The sequence below is a fragment of the Acipenser ruthenus genome, chromosome 4 (assembly GCF_902713425.1).
Source record: "Acipenser ruthenus chromosome 4, fAciRut3.2 maternal haplotype, whole genome shotgun sequence".
In the NCBI taxonomy this organism is placed as follows: Eukaryota; Metazoa; Chordata; class Actinopteri; order Acipenseriformes; family Acipenseridae; genus Acipenser; species Acipenser ruthenus.
Window position 1 is genome coordinate 41,543,374 of NC_081192.1, and position 17,534 is coordinate 41,560,907.

General features: G+C 37.5%; 1 protein-coding gene across 2 annotated transcripts in view; it reads left to right on the plus strand.

Moving 5' to 3' along the window:
* LOC117400350 (CUB and sushi domain-containing protein 3) overlaps positions 1–17,534 on the plus strand; it is a 524,933-nt gene that overhangs the window by 456,816 nt on the left and 50,583 nt on the right. For both annotated transcript variants that reach the window (XM_059022384.1, XM_034000180.3), the window contains exons 49-54: positions 3,070–3,258; positions 4,663–4,848; positions 6,013–6,207; positions 7,625–7,798; positions 8,093–8,266; positions 13,367–13,540. In XM_059022384.1, the coding sequence (XP_058878367.1) occupies positions 3,070–3,258; positions 4,663–4,848; positions 6,013–6,207; positions 7,625–7,798; positions 8,093–8,266; positions 13,367–13,540 (1,092 nt within the window). The remainder of the gene's footprint in view (positions 1–3,069; positions 3,259–4,662; positions 4,849–6,012; positions 6,208–7,624; positions 7,799–8,092; positions 8,267–13,366; positions 13,541–17,534) is intronic.

Below are 17,534 nucleotides of genomic sequence, written 5' to 3' on the forward strand. Positions count from 1 at the left end.
TAACGCCCTCATATCTCAAAAATACCCGACCCCATTAGCTAAATATTTAAATGAAGATGATACTGACAACTAAAACAACAAATCATGTAAATCTTATGATGGCCCTGATTGGTTTAGTGTGAGTTTAGAGTGACGAGGCAAATTCAGTTTTTTTCACATTTCTAAATGTCCCACAAAGGGCGCGCATGACTGAAAGTTTAAATGGTCTTCTTCTTATTGGATATGCAAATATGAATCAAAATTGAGAGCTGTCACGGGAGATTAAGTTAAAAAAATATTTAGATTCGGTGCCACGGAGTTGCCGCTGTCGCCATTTTTGAGCTATCATCACAGCGCTTTTAGCTGATGAGGTGTTTTGAGATCAATATATGAGAAACAACAAGCAAAATGAAAAGTAAATTGCACATGATATGTTTTCTTTAGTTACTATATTATACTTAAATGTTTTTCGAATCTGAATTAATATTTGTATTCAATTTTTACCAGTTTCAAAATGCTTGAGATGGTGATATTTTCAGAAAAGGTCATTTTTAAAGGGAAATAAAGACAAGATATACTTAAGTATGTGTGTTGTGATTCATATTTAATTTGAAAGGAGTATTTGAGATTATAAAAAAATGCAGACAGATTGTGCTTTACTGATTCATATTCAGTTTTACAGTGAAAATGGCAAAGTTGATGAGTAGCACTTAGTGCTCTGAGCAGAGTTCTCCATAGAGGCAGACTGGTGAGAGCAGAGCGCCGCCCACCCTAGTTCTAGTGTTAAATTATCTCTTTTTTGTAGCCATGTTAACCAATGATCGCACAAGCATTAGTTGCGCTGGGTCTGCCTCCGCCGCTTCTGCTGCAGCAGAGAGTTTCTTGCCTTGGATACACAGCTGTCATATTCTGTGACGCAGACGCTGCACATGCTGCTGACGCCATTACCCCTGTACTAAGTGTGAGAGGTTAATTTGTCAGGGTGGTTATGTGATGGTTGGATGTTAGAAGTTCCACTGTAATAGTTTCCTCTTAATTATGATTTAATTGAATCAATTTAACTTCAGGTCGCTATTTGCGTTTGGTTTAAATTAAAATAAGGAGCTACCTTTTTTTTTTTTACATTATCAATGAAACAGAATCATAGTCTCATTCAAGTTACGGGAGAAAAAACTAAAGTAAACTTGTTTCACAAGCAACACTTTTCCAAGAGTTTAACTGAACAGAGTCGGCTCAAAAAAAAGGACATAACTTGATCAAAAATAAAAAAAAAAGCTCTAAGTATATTCTAACAACCTTTTTTAGGTATATCCACACATACATGCCAACTGTCCTGTCACAGTATTGTTGGGATAGCTACAATTTCCTAGCAAATGTTCTGGTTCCTGGTGCATGGGAAGAAATATTTATCCTGGGAAATTCCTCACAGCTCTAGGGCCCTCGCTCCCACGCACATACTGGTATTTTTCTTTAGCAGCTGCTGACCCGCATGCACTGTCTGGCAGAGATTGTGTTCACATGACCAGATCTCAGTTTATTGACATCTATCATATCATCATATTGGAGATGAATATAGCAAGACATTTTAACAGTTTGCCATCAATTTCTAATGCAATTCACATTTTTTATATCAATAATTCTATTTCTGATATCAACAAAACATTACTGATATCAGTAATATAATTGTTGATATAATTTTTTTAATTGCATACTAATTTGATGATGACACCCGGTCTGTACTTCTTCATGCTAGGCAGATTTTTAGTATGTCATGGCTGATGGGGAGGTACCTCCTAACAACACAGTGTTTGGCGTATTAAGGTTCCTGTTTTCCACTATAGTAGGGGCCAGAACAGAAATATCTAACAACAAGGACGCTTCAGAAATATTGTCATTTTCAAAGACATATTATTTTCAATTCTTGTTGCATTTTAAATAGCTGAACCAATTTGGTGGAGTTCCTGTTGGCCTGCAGATTGTAGTTCTAAGGCTTGTCCGATAGAAGAGCATTTCTTAGAGACTGCTCGATGTCACTCGTGTTTTCAGACATTTTTCAAAAGATGTATGTGGTACATAATACAAGAGAAGTGTAGACCGGATGTCATCATCTAATTAGTATTACTTCTATTTCTGATATCAGCAATTCCATTTTGAATATCAAAATGTCTATTATACTTTTTATATCAATTTGTGTTTATTTGAGGGAACTAAACAGGTTGTATAGTTAAGTCGATTACTATTATGATAATATGAATGTTTGCATGTATGTGTGTTTTTATGCATATGACTCGCAACACTAAACCCTGTCAATCTATTAAGCTGTTAAATTTGAACAGCCTGTCATAGTATGTAGTCCACCACCTGCCTCCATTATAAATTGATTAAGTCACCTAGTAGCTTTAGCTATTTAAGTAGAAACACCAGTATGTTGTGAATATATGAAGGTGTAAGTAAAGGCCATTTGTTCAACAACCCTGTGAAATAATTAGCAACATTATTATAGTTAGACGTATATAGATATTAGAAACAGACACCTCAAATAATGGCAGCCTAGACTGTGTATGAACAACCATCTGCAGAAAGTGCTCCAATCAATGGGGCACTTGTCCTGCCAGATCAGGTCACACAAGGATATCTCAGAAGTCATAGGCAAATAACAAAAAAATAAATAAATAAATAAATAAATAAATAAAAAATAGCTGCAGCTCAGGCAGAAACTGCAGACATGTTGATGTTGATTTGCCTGAAAGCAATTCCTCATTTAGACATAACCATAACAAAGCCAGTATTCAGGACAAAACTACATAAAAAAGCTCCAACACCACCACCAACCAAACTTTTTTTTACCCCCTTTTTTATCTGGTTCTTTCCAGGCATCAAAAGTCCCTTTTTAAAATGATACGCACACACAACAATCTTCTATTATTTTTCTCTCCAATTTCAATGTAATTTCTCCTGTATTTAAAAATGTTTGCTTGTAAGTACATCATTGACATTCTGTTTAACTACTTTTTGTTACAACCAGTGAAAGAGTGGTTACTGTGTTTTTGTAACCTGAAATGTGTTAATTGTTTCCTCTTGTTTAATCAGCTCTTTACTGCAGCACACCAGATTCCCCACCCCATGGGTCAATTGTTAGCCAAACTGGAGGGCAGCTTAATAGTATGGTCCGTTGGGCTTGTGACCGAGGATACAGACTGATTGGGAAAAACACTGCTGTTTGTAGGAAGACACAATATGGATATTTTACTTGGGATGCGCCAGTCCCAGCTTGCCAAGGTAAAAAGTTTTCTTTAAAAGGAGGGAAGTGGATGTCGCAAATAATGTAATAAACAGTTGCAAATAGTTAAACACATGTCCATAGTTAATAACATGTGCATTTTTGGACCATTGGAAACAATACAAAAGAAAAGTAGACAGGAAACTCAAATTGTTAAATTTACAAAACTAACCACTGTCAAACCCAATACAGTTGATATGGGTTATTTGAGAAGAATCTCAAGGGAACATCCATTGATGGTTGGTTAGTTTACAGGTTTGAGACCTGTGCTGAACTGAGCTGAATACAAGTGCACAACCTGCCAAGCACTAATGGTATGTGTCTTAGGCATGACTCTGGTAGGTATTTCACGGTGCATTGGTTAGTCGTGAGGGGAAATGATTTATAGCACCTCGAAGAGCGCCATTTACTTTGAAGGGGGGAAAGAATGATAGGAAAGCAAGTCTCAGTCTCGTGATCGGGAACCTTGGTGACTGAAGGCTGGTCGGATGACCCCCGAGACCTGGAAAACAAAGTGTTAGTCCCCTACTCACAGGAGAGACGCAGCGGCAGCTTGGATGCAGATGCAAACCCAGAGGGGGAAGAGGATAGATGACCCGTCTCAGTGGGCAGAATGGACTCACGATTGTGCCCTTGAAAAGGAAAAAAATAGATATAGAGAGACCCCGACGTTTAGGTTGGCATCGGCTTTAGGGGCACCCTTAATAGGAATTATGTATGTTTTGTATACAGTTATATAAATAAGACTGGAAAGACGGGTAACGATAGATTGAATAAAAGCATTATAGAGCATAAGCTGCTACAGAACAGAATTATTTGTGGCCAGGGGTCCTGCTGGCTAGAGAGCCTGGCGCTGATAATGGCGGATTCCACAGAAGGCTAGGGGAAGAGTGATCACTATCCCCCCCAAAAGTTGAACCCCTGGCCCCCCGCTAGAAAGCCTGTACCTGTGAGGGGAAAGAAGACTGCGCCCTGACAACATTTTAGGATGAAATACAAACAAACTCAAAAGAGACTGTAGAAAAATTGGGAGTGTTTTATAGCAGGCAGTAGATTGCATGAAAGGTCCAAGAGATCGGGTTACAGATCTGGTTACCATGTTGCAAGGGAACATGTCATGAGCTGATAGGGAAATCAGATTACAGTGAAACTCACAAATGCACCCTGAAATTCAACCAAAGTTAACACTTAATTAAAGGGATTGTGGATACTGATACTGGTGTTTGGTACAGTATTTCAATCTGGGTATCTAGGTTGCCTATAAACTGTATTAAGTCCATAGATCAGATGGCGACCAAGTTGGATTTCAAGGTGTTTTATAACAACTATAATGTATTGCTGTTAGTTGTAACATCAATTTTTTATTATGTTAAGCAAATGGTTTACTTTTTTTTTTTTTTTAGCTGTCTCCTGTGGTGTACCAAAAGCACCTATAAATGGAGGCGTGCTGACGACCGATTATTCGGTTGCTACACGTGTAAACTACTATTGTAATGATGGCTATAGGCTTTCTTCTAAGGAGCTCACAACTGCTGTATGCCAACCAGATGGTACATGGAGCAATCATAATAAAATCCCACGTTGTTCAGGTAAACTGAGTGTCTTCTGAGTAATCTATGCCACAATTACTCTGCGTCAAAACAACATTTTACTTTAACATTGCCAAACCATTATGTCACTGGCCATTAAAAAGAAACAAGGTCTCCATGGGCTAGACTAGTGCCAAAAAGATGACTTGGATTTTACTTTTTAACTACATTGAACTCAATTATAAATGCAAAATTAAGAGACATATCTTTAAAATTATATTGGGTCTGTTTTAATGGAATTAAGAATGTCCTGGGATTTCACAAATTTTAATAACCACTTCTATTTTCTATGCCAGTGATACTTACTCTTTCAGTCCATTGCAATCCAAGACCAAGTTCTTACCAGGTCCTTAATTCTTCAACTGAACACCATAATTAAAGGCCTGGTTAAAACAAGGCTCTGTTTTACTCAATTCAACAAACAGGGTCTTGCATAAAAAAAAAATAATCTTGAATCCTGTGGGATCCTCCAAACACAGTTCCTGCATCATAGCATGATGTGCTCAATGCCTGTTTCGGCAGCACAGCCGCTCTCTGGTCCACTTTAGAGGCTTTCTACATAGACATTTTTTCAAAATTATTGCACTATAGCAGCTGATATATAAAATACATAATGAATAAAAAACTCTTGTTGAATGATTTGCATTTTTCCTAATCCACGTGTATGACCGTTATAACCCATTCCTCCCTGAATTTGCACAGGTGCTTACTTTTTTTCTTTTGTAGAGTAGGCTTTACACTGTAGGGTACTCCTTCCTTTACCGATGTATCACTATCAGTGTCACTTCAACAATTTCGCATGAACAAAAAAAAACACTGAAATTAAAATATTCTACGAATTGTATTTTGTTTGCTGTCGCCAAAGCAGATCAGTGTCAGGCTGTTGGGGAACATGTGATGTGAGTGTAAAAAGTCACATGATAGTGGGATTACATAGTTTTATGTCTTAGATTGGCTATCCAATGTGTCATTCATTCTGTGGCTGTCAGGCATTGCAAAATAATGCGGCAGGGGTGGGGCTTTGCTCCAAACAGATATGCTATGGTTTGATTGTGGCGCTAAATATGTAATGTACCATTATTTTGGATTGGAAAATAAACTACACGTAAAAGAGAGAGAAAAAAAAGATAATTTCACCAATTTTATTTTTTATTTTCTTTCAAGTTGTTACGTGTCCCAGTATAGGCTCTTTCACACTGGAACATGGGAGGTGGAGAATTGTAAACGGCTCCCATTATGAATACAGAACAAAGATTATTTTTAGCTGTGATCCTGGTTATTACCGAATGGGACCTGCATCTATCCAATGTATGGCTAATGGGGCATGGAGCTGGCGAAATGAGAGACCCCACTGTCAGAGTAAGTCCTGATGTAACTTTCACTATTATCTGCTGTATTATTGAATTGTGGTTTGTCACACTTGAGAATTATTGTATTTCTTGTTCTTATTGTATGACTTATATTGTAACACTTGAATGTATTTTGTATTTGCTTGCGATTGTAAGTCGCCCTGGATAAGGGCGTCTGCTAAGAAATAAATAATAATAATAATAATAATAAGTATACAAGCAATTGTTCTTATCTAAAATCTGAAGAAAGACCACTTAAAGATACCTGTCTTGAAATATAGTGCTTGTTCTTTTGTAAGAAAACAGAATGGTTATTTTGTTGTCAGCAAACTGATTTATATTAAAATGCATCCAAAATACATCACCATGTTGGCGTTCCATTACCCAAGTCGAGCATTCACACGAGCATTCTTTATATATAGCAAATACCAGCATCCACAAACTCCTACGCAAACTCCCCCCTTACTCCAAATTGCCTTGTTGTCTCAAATTGATGGTTTGTCTGCGCGAGCCTTCTTTGTTTCTGTACACAACACATAATTACTCAGACAGAGTCGAAGGAGAGGCTATCAGACTGTCACTGTCTCGTTCACGCAGAAATTACCAGAGAAATAAGAGAGAAATGGACATCAATGAGAATTTAATTATTAAAGTCAACAAATATAATTGTGTCAAGTACAAATTGCTTTGACGACCAGTACGACTCGTATCACCTTTTCACCATGCAATGCTCCACTGAAAACCTATTACCCAAAAAGCTTTAATTTATGACAAGTTAGTTGGTGTCCACATCTTGCTAATTGCTTTACTAGGATGATTTATGATAAATTGATCTGAGTTTTCTCAAGTATCATCACCCCACAAAGAAAAAAAATCAGACGATTCAGAGACACATATAGGAATATTTCTACAACCTGTCATTTGCTTGAAAAAAGTGCTTGTCAGAATGCTTCCTGTCGCTTTACTCCACTGATTGTAGTATAGACTGGGTCTGTGTGTTGTAAACCCATCAAAATCTTCCTCTGAGATTGAACTAAAATCTAAAACTCAATCAGACAACCTGCTACTTAGCTTTTCACTAGTTAGCTCCAAGTCAGACATTATTGTAAATTCATCACAAATATCAACCTTTATTACTCACTGTGTACATTTTTGTAGTTGTCAAATCTCCTTCGATTGTGCCTCAGACTCTCCTCAGAAACAAAAAAAAAACAAAAACAAAAAAAAAACACTTGTAATTGTCATAAAAAAATGAAATCCTATTGGTCAATTTGCAATGACAGATTGTCGTAGACATTTTTTAAAATGCGCTTTTAAGTTATATATTTTTCTCCATTTTAGGTTTCTTGTACTCCCTCTGCTTTTGAAGGTGTTACTGTACCTGTGAATTGTGATCTAATTTTGTACATGATACATTAATTTTGCAGTTATTTCTTGTGGAGAACTGCCTTCACCTCCTAATGGGAATAAAATTGGTACTCAGACAACCTTTGGAGCAACATCTATTTTCACCTGTGACCAAGGATACATGCTGGTTGGCTCAGTTGTGAGAGAATGTCTTTCATCTGGGCTGTGGAGTGGGTCAGAGACTAGGTGCCTAGGTATGGGAACACAGTTATGTTTGTCCTTCTACAGTTTTGGGGGGAAAACAAACATTTTTATATGTGTTCAATGCAAGTAAATGACAAGACTCTTTGACTAATCAGCTACATATTTTAATCATGTTTTCAGTTACTTTGGTGATTTTTAAATGCAAGTTTCATTATTATACAGAAACACAGTTGTTTAAAATGATCCCCAGCAGATTACCCAATTTAGAAAGCTGTTTGTTAACATTCTGAACAAATCTAACATAAATATTATGTATTATATGTTGTTCCTTTTTTGCTATCCAGCTGGACACTGTAACACTCCAGAACCAATAGTTAATGGCCAGGTGATTGGAGAGAACTTTGGGTACAGAGACACGGTGGTATATCAGTGTAATCCTGGACTTCGTTTGATTGGCTCTTCAGTGAGGATATGCCAGCAAGACCACAACTGGTCTGGTCAACTCCCAGTCTGCGTTCGTAAGTAAACTACAGTTTTGAGTGTCATGTTTTAGAATATAGCCGTCTTGTATACACTGATCAGAATAGTAATTCTTAAACCATTTAAAATAAGTGAACCTATTCAGCGGTTTCTTTTGTTAATAACATAGAGGAAATAATATTGTTAGTCATACAACCAGCCTTGGAGAGAAAGGAACCTTAATGGCCGCAAACCAAGGGTTAACCCTTTGCGGTCCTGTGTTGGACCTGGTCCGACATTGCAATTAGTCCTATCCGGACCCTGTCCGACATCATCAAAAAGATGCAAAAAACAGGTTTCTAGTCATTTTTTCTCCGGAAAAAGCCGAGAAAACCATTCAATGGCCGAGTGGGAGCGACAGGAGCCGAGACAAGTGGGAATAGTCATACTTGCCCCTGGCATCAGATAACGGCGGCCATAAGGAAACAAGCTGGCTGCTACTGCATCCAGCGCTCAGAGAATATCACGGACATTTGCAGAGCTTTTTTGAGATGTTATAGTAATAAAATAATGATTTGGATCGCATTATTGAGGCGTTTGGTGATAAAACGAGTGATCGGGAGATGATTGATCGGTATGTACGACTATTATTATTATTATTATTATTATTATTATTATTATTTATTTCTTAGCATATGTGAAAGCTATAGCGAACGAAAGGGTGGGGCGGGGCTGGAGATGCCTAGTGAGTGCTTTGTTGATATGCAGGGCCTTTTAAACCCGTTTGACTGTGGGAAAAAAAATACTTTTAAACAGTGCGTCTAAAATTAACTGTGCGTGTGAAAATAAATTGGAACCTGACACGCCTGACACGCACTTAATAAATGGACTGCAAAGGGTTAAGTGGCCAAGAGTCTCTGAGAAAATGGCTTGGCACATGGTTGACACAGACCTCTGCTTTTTGTTGGAGAAATTAAGTTGAACAGTAGAAAGGAAGCTGGATAAGTTTGAGGATACCATCTATGCATATGGGATCAGCTTCCTAATTAGGTCCACATATGATGTTATTCCATCATCATAGAACCTGAATGTGTGGGTAGGAAAGAACCCTACAAATCATTTGTGTTCTTCACTTGGCCTAATGACCAGGCGCTGCGATACGGTGTTATAAGATCAACAGCGCGCAGCCAATATCAGCAATAGCTGGCACACAGAGAACAACAGTCCTCCATCCAGAAGAGCAAACAACAAGAAAGGTTATTAGAACTAAAATTTGCCTGGGACAATTGGGGGCTGCTAGAGAATGCACGCAGATGTAGGCCAGCACCTTATTTTCCCACCTGAGACTGCTACAACTACCCTTTGATCTGACATTGTCCTGTGGTCAGTCTTTGCACACCTTGTTCTCCTGATAGAACTAACGATGCCATGGGAGGATTCTGTGGATGAGGCATACAAGAGGAAGAAACTATGGTATGCTGAGTTAGCCATTCAGGAAGAGCGGGGGTGGAGGGTTTGGGTTTAGCCAATATAGGTGGGTTGTCTGGGATTCATTGCACACTCCAGAAACCGGCTTCTCAGAGATACATGATTCAGTGGACAGGAATTACTGAAGGCTCTATCCAAGAGGCAGAGAGAAGTAGCAACTGGCTCTGGTTGAGGAGGAAAGAGTCCAATTGGGGACCTCAAAAGAGAGGGCTCAGATGAAGTTAACAGCAGTGAAAAGGAATGGATGGCTAACGAAACTGGACTGGATTGGGTGGGGGATGGAGGGGAGTGGTACTGGGAAGCAAGCAAACTGTAAAGCCTTCCTGGACTAGTCAACGAAACACCGAAGATTGGAGGTGCCCACCTGATGACTCCTACGAAATGCCCCACTCAGGCCATTCCAGATGGTTGCTATGCTGAGGCACTAGGGATGCTGCACTTTGGTTGATCCCTGGAGCCAGCATTACATTTTAGCCATCAACACCGGGCCAATTACCTGGAGGAAAAGCGCTGAAGGCTCATATATTACAGCGAAGCTACGTTTCATTTTATCTTGGTGAAAGCCGAGTGCAATATTACTATGAAGTAAATAACAGCTACTCTCATGTAATAACAGTCCAGAGCCTTTTACACACCAACACTAAACACAAACAGAGTTCTCAGTGATAGTGAAAAGTGCAAGTGGTGTATTACAGTTCTCTGTGAAATGCAGGGGTGAAAGTGATGTCTGGTTTTGCTGGCGTTCACTACAGCTCCGGATCGTGCTACTGGTAGTGTATTAAAAAACAGACAACAGTTAACAAACACAAGACAAACACAAGACAAAACTCACGATACTGCAACACAGACTCCTTGTAGGTTTGAAACACTAGCCATTTACCAAGGAAATGATCACTTACACTACGGCCCCTATTTATACCCTTGCTCATGACCCCTAGGTTAACAAGCACATCCGCTTCTCCAATCCTCGGATGCCACGCCGTTTCCTGTCCTTCCTAAATGACCGACTTCCACCTACCCATAGGAATAACTTGTCATGCCATTTAGTTAAGGGTACTCTGTTCCTTTTATACAATGCCCTCACAGGTCAGGAGGGAGATCTAACACCAAGAATTATTCGATCTGTGGGAAACACTGTTGCAGCAGCAAAGATCATTCAAAATGATCTAGACAACATTCAGAACTGGGCAAACACATGGCAAATGACATTTAATAGAGAAAAGTGTAAGGTACTGCATGCAGGCAATAAAAATGTGCATTATAAATATCATATGGGAGATACTGAAATTGAAGAAGGGATCTATGTTGACTCAGAAATGTCTTCATCTAAACAATGTGGGGAAGCTAAAAAAAAAAAAAAGGCCAACAGGATGCTTGGATATATTGTGAGAAGTGTTGAATTTAAATCAAGGGAAGTAATGTTAAAAATTTACAATGCATTAGTAAGACCTCATCTAGAATATTGTGTTCAGTTCTGGTCACCTCGCTACAAAAAGGATATTGCTGCTCTAGAAAGAGTACAAAGAAGAGCAACCAGAATTATTCCTGGTTTAAAAGGCATGTCATATGCAGACAGGCTAAAATAATTGAATCTATTCAGTCTTGAACAAAGAAGACTACGCGGCGATCTGATTCAAGCATTCAAAATTCTAAAAGATATTGACAATGTCAACCCAAGGGACTTTTTCGACCTGAAAAAGAAACAAGGACCAGGGGTCACAAATGGAGATTAGATAAAGGGGCATTCAGAACAGAAAATAGGAGGCACTTTTTTACACAGAGAACTGTGAGGGTCTGGAACCAACTCCCCTGTAATGTTGTTGAAGCTGACACCCTGGGATCCTTCAAGAAGCTGCTTGATGAGATTCTGGGATCAATAAGCTACTAACAACCAAATGAACAAGATGGGCCGAATGGCCTCCTCTCGCTTGTAAACTTTCTTATGTTCTTATGTCCTAACCCCACAATGGAAATACCAAATTACAATAAAGAGGGAGTTATAGTGTTATCTGCATTAAAACTAGTTTACCTCATAGGTAGGGCGCTTCGTTTTCAGTTTTTATTTTTGATTAGGTGATGTTCCTTTTTTTGAGCCAACTCCGTTCAGTTATACTCTTGGAAAAGCGTTGATTGTGAAACAAGATTACTTTAGTTTTTTCTCCCATAACTTGATTGAAACTAGTCTGTTTCATTGCCTTATTTAAACCAAACGCAAACAGCAAGTGAAGTTAAATTGATTTAATTAAATTGCAATTAAGAAGAAACTATTATTTACAAAACAGGTTATAACATTTTTACAACAAGTTATTAAGATTTTAAATCCGGGAAAAGCAATTTCACTGAACTTGCTTTTTGTGTTTGGTTTGAATTAAAAAATAAGGAGCTGCCTTTTTTTTACATTATCAATGAAACAGAATCATCGTCTCATTCAAGTTACGGGAGAAAAAACTAAAGTGATCTTGTTTCACAATCAACACTTTTCCAAGAGTTTCATATTGAATCCTTAACTTGATGTGTTTAAGCCTTTATCTATACAAAAGCAATTCCATTATTGTTTTCATTGATACCAGGTTGGCGATTCACTGATTTTATTAAATTAAATCATCCAGTTTTTTAGTGTTTTGCGGAGATGTTGTGCTCCTCCATTTCAGTTGTATCTCACGATGGTAGAACCCCTCTATAATGTTGTATCATGGTTATACAGGGATGGAAATAAGTCACCAATTGCATAGTGATGTGAGCCATTACATTGTTTCTATCAGCTATCATTTTCTTGGGATGAATTGCCCTCGGGCTAATTGTCCAGGGACAAAATGCCTGGTCCGTAGACCGTATAGAAAGTAGCAAGTCACACCCATATATACTACAATAATAATTGTGTTAAAATCAAAAGTCTTGTGTCTGTAGTAGTCCTTAGTCACAAAACTTGGTTTTGTTTGGTATCAGTTCCATCTGTCAGATATAGTTGCATTCTTCTTTTGTACTTAAAAGCATTTTTTCTGTCTATTCTTTATATTTTCTTAAGTATTTTCTATACACTGTGTACATAGTTTTTTTCAGCTTTACAGCTATCTGCCAACTTAGATCTGCCTTGCTAAATTGAGGATATTGTGAGAATTGGGCCACAGGGAACAATGAGGAAAAATAATCTTTAAATGGGAATGAAATGCACTTTTAACAATAATTTCCACATCACTAGATAAATGTCAGCAATTGAGCAAAAATAATTGGATATGGGTACTGTAACAACAGTAGCAGTTACCAGCATGATTTGGATAGATGTATGTGTGCTGTTTTCTGTATATGTATATTCATGTTCTGTACAGCACTCTGAAACCACTTGTGGTCTGTTGCGCTCAATAAAATGTTAAAATAAATAAATAAAAATAAATAGACATGTAATGCAACTGCTCAATTGAGGCTGTGCAATAAGAAAGAAATGACCAAAAATGGAACAGGAACCTTTGGGAATGAAAGTAATAGCTCAAAGAATTTTTTTTCAGAAGTATATAGGATCTTATTACTGAATATTTATTTTTAATTTAAAAGTGCTAAAGCACTTTATACAAATCTATAAAAATGAAATGATGTATACAAATGCACTGTGTATTGATAGTTTCCCAGAAATATGAGCCAGGGTTTAACCTGCTAATTTACTTTTTCCCCCCTAGCTATCAGCTGTGGTCATCCTGGTAGTCCTATTTATGGAAGAACAATTGGAAATAGTTTTAATTTGAACGACGTTGTCACCTTTTCCTGTAACACTGGATATATTTTGGAAGGACCTACAAGAGCTCAATGCCAAGCCAACAGACAGTGGAGTCATCCACCACCAACATGTAAAGGTGGGGAAAAGAGTTACTTTTTCTATTTATACTGTGATCAACATTTATTATAATTAATTCAGTGGTGACACTAGAATAACTACTTGAAACACCTGCCTCCTCTATAATTGGTAATAACAGCATTACTTGGTTTTCTTCTTCTTTTTTTTTCAATTGTTGGTTAGATGCCATAAACAGAACTGCTTCTGGTTTGGTGTCCTGTATATAGACATTAACATTATAACATTCTGTTCAATTTAAATTATAGTATGGTCTTTGTAGTGTTTTGGACACAGAAGCATAATACTGCATTAACACATAGTTATTTTAATAGCCCACAGTAGTTAACTGTAGTTACCATTTAATCATTATTGTTTGCCAGGGTGGTGTGATGTGCTGAGATATCACAATGGCTGGGGGCATTATAAAACTTGATGATATAGCCCCCACATTGTAATGATCTCTGCACATCATATATAATCTTAAGTAAAATACATTTTAGTTAGGCATACATTCAAGAAGATGTGTATGCACCTCCAGTGTCTACAATATGACAAAGACTAGTCACAGACTATGTAATGGTCAAAGCAAGTAGGAAAATAATATTTTAAACAGTATGGAAGTGGTTTAAGATTATTAATGCATTTCTCAGACACTTGAGTAGTGTTAACGTTACAGAAATACTGCTCTGTGCTTAATCATACCCACAACAGTTTTATTTATCAAACAATAGCTTAATCATCTTAATAATTTTAATTTAGCATGCTGATTAGAAAATGTGATTGACCAATTAGAGTGCAGCATTGTGACTTTATATATTTTTTGTATTTACTACATGTACTTAATAGGGTCGTGCCGAACAACGAGTACAAACGAATATCTGTAACAATCTTTACAAGTAATACATAAGTATTGTTGCAATTACTCATTATTGGGAGAAATATATATATATATATATATATATATATATATATATATATATATTATCAGACTCGTAGGACTCGAGTCCGGGACTCTGACTCGAGTCGCATTTTTCGAGACTCTGACTCGAGTCACGGCCGCAAAAGACTTGGACTCGACTTGGATTTGACCTTGTGTGACTCGGACTCAGACTCAGACTCAAACATTTGGGCTCCGTGACTCGGAGATATTAACGGCGAGTCCTTTTTTATTTTCTATTATACAAAAAATATCACAGTAACTAGGAAACCTATGGACAATAAAAACCCACCCAACAAAACATTATCCAATCACTGGTTAGCCCTGTTGTCTTTGCAGCCAATCATAGTAAGAAGATTGTGAATTGTTTTTTTCTTTTTAGATAAATTAATTGTTGCCAGTTTGCAAAAAATAATGTATAATTAATGGTAAATGTAACTCTTTAGACAATAGGAAAACACCCATCAGATCGCAATTGATTGCACATGTACCAAAATATGACAACGCACAACTTACAATCTGACATTGTACCACTTTCTGCCATTACATGAGTCAAGTTGAGGTACACATGCCACATTCTGACGATGTACCACTTTCTAACACTACACCGGCTCTATAGTCCAGATCACAGCTTCTATCAAAGTGAAAAACAACATCCACAAACTTGAACTTAAAGCTTATCTATAAACTTCAGGTACATTCAAACAGTATTCCAATTCCAAAAGAAAAGAAGACAGTGACAGGCAACTTGAAAAAGGCTTGCAAACAGAATAATCTAGCTAGAAAAAAATACATCAAATTATTGTTTGTATTTTTATTTTGTATTTGTGCCTTTTTCCTGAGGGATATCAGACAACGTTCGTTAGGTAAACTGTTACCCCACTACTACCACTATTTGAATAATTTATTTGAGTTTGTTTCAAGGACTTGGACTCGAGACTCGAATTCAAGGACTCATGACTCAGACTTGGACTCGAGTGATAGTGACTCGGACTCGGACCCGGACCCTGACCCTGTTGACTCAGACTCGGACTCGAGATTCGGACAGGGACTCGGACTTGAGGTTTGAGAACTCGACTACAAGTCTGATATACATACATACATACATACATACATACATACATACATACATACAGATGAACCTGTTTTATATCACTTCGCTTAATATCATGCCCCATTTATTATCACGATGTTTCAAAAACCACTCGCCATGCACCATATGTTCTTTTATAAATTATTTCTTAATATCATCTCACAAACCCGCTTATTGTCACGTTTTGTGCAGCCTGTCCAATGCTACTAACAACCAATAATCATCTCGGCTGATAAACTGACATTTTTTGCAGCCTGTCAACTGCTATGTGGGCAGTCTTAAAGGGATACAGTTCAGTTACAAAACACCAACGTCACCAAATGTTTCTTTTTTATTCACACAAAAAAAAACACTAAGTGCACCATCTAATTTTTAGCTCTCATCAGTCAACAATTCATGCCTTTTTTAGATAATGTCACAAACTGTTTTGTTCCAGGTAATGATACAAAACATATTATCTTGTACTAAACTATATGCATTTGTTTAATTGTAAAGAACGACTAAATGTACAGTATTAAAACACTGCTGTTTAATTCAAGTTAGTTTTCTTTCTTTTTTTCTCTCGTAATGTGCTGTCATAGGCAAACGTGAAACTCGGTTTATATCATGACCCACTTTATATCACGAATTATGCCTGCACAGCAATCATGATATAAAGCGTCTTCATCTGTGTATATATATATATATATAAAAAATGCAGTGAATCAGCTCCTGGCTCCAATAGGGCAGTTTGACTGTCAATCTGAAGTCTAGAGATAGAGAACCAATCCAGGAGGAGGGACCAGTTTCTGACAGAGGGGAAGTAAGTGGTATTCTGTGTTGCATGAGTGAGAAGGTCAGAAACAGAATGCTTAGGTCAGAATCAGACTGTTTTCAGAGATATATAGTTACTTTCACTTTGAAAAAGGGACTCCCTAACAGCTTTTCTAAAATAATATTTAAAGGTGTTTTATGTTGGATTTGTTGTTTTTGTGTTTTTTTGGTATCTTGTCTTTCTTTGTAACTGGAACAGCCAACACAAACATTAACCCCATGTATTTATAAATATACTGTCGATCCTCCTCATAATAAAACCTGAGGCAATCACATTCCTAAAGGCGTTATGAGCCTGTAGCAGGGCAGAGGAGAGCCCTGCACGTAATTATATTGTGGGATGTATTGTGTGGGGTTGTAAACACAGGTTATTGTATTGTAAAATAAATGTATGGTGGTTTATTGATATGATATGTAAATGTGATATTGTTTGTTTATTTAAAATAATGGGTTACTGGTGTGGTATTTAAATGTATTGTGTCTTTATTTAAAATACTATGTTATTCTTTGTTCTTGTTTGGCAGCGTGGATGGGGTTAAAGCCCCAACCCACTAAACCTGTGCAGAATGTGGCCGTCTCCGAATTAATTGGTTGTTAATTCGGAGATGGCCACATATATATAAGCATGCCTGTGTGTGTGTTTGCGAGGGTGTTCAAGAGGAGGAATATGTGTGTGTGTGAGCGAGAGAGAGATGGGAGAAAGAAACAAAAATGAAAGTAAGATGAAAACAGAAAGAAAGCAATTGCTACTCATGCTGGGCAGACCAGCAAAGTATTTGTTTGGGTGTCAGAATAGTTTATGTTTGAGACTTTGTTTTGGTTCAACCTTTTATTTTACTCTGTGAGCGTGTTTTTGTAAAAGTGTTTTATTTATTTTTTATTTTCAATAAATATGCTAATCCAGCGCTTTCAACCCCGCAAGTACCTGTCTCTGTGTCAGCTTCCTGGACTGGGTACATCACCACTCAAGCTGTCCTGTCACAGAGCCTTTAACCCTTTCTCAGTCTTGTGCCCTGTGTGAAGCCAGCGGCTTGTGTCGCTTCTTCCCAGGGACCCAGCACCTTAAGTCAGCTTACATTGTGCTCTCCCCCCAGGCTGCATAGCCCGATTTGAGCTTATTATTTTCCTTGTTTTTGTTGCTTATGCCAATATGAGATGGTTATATATATT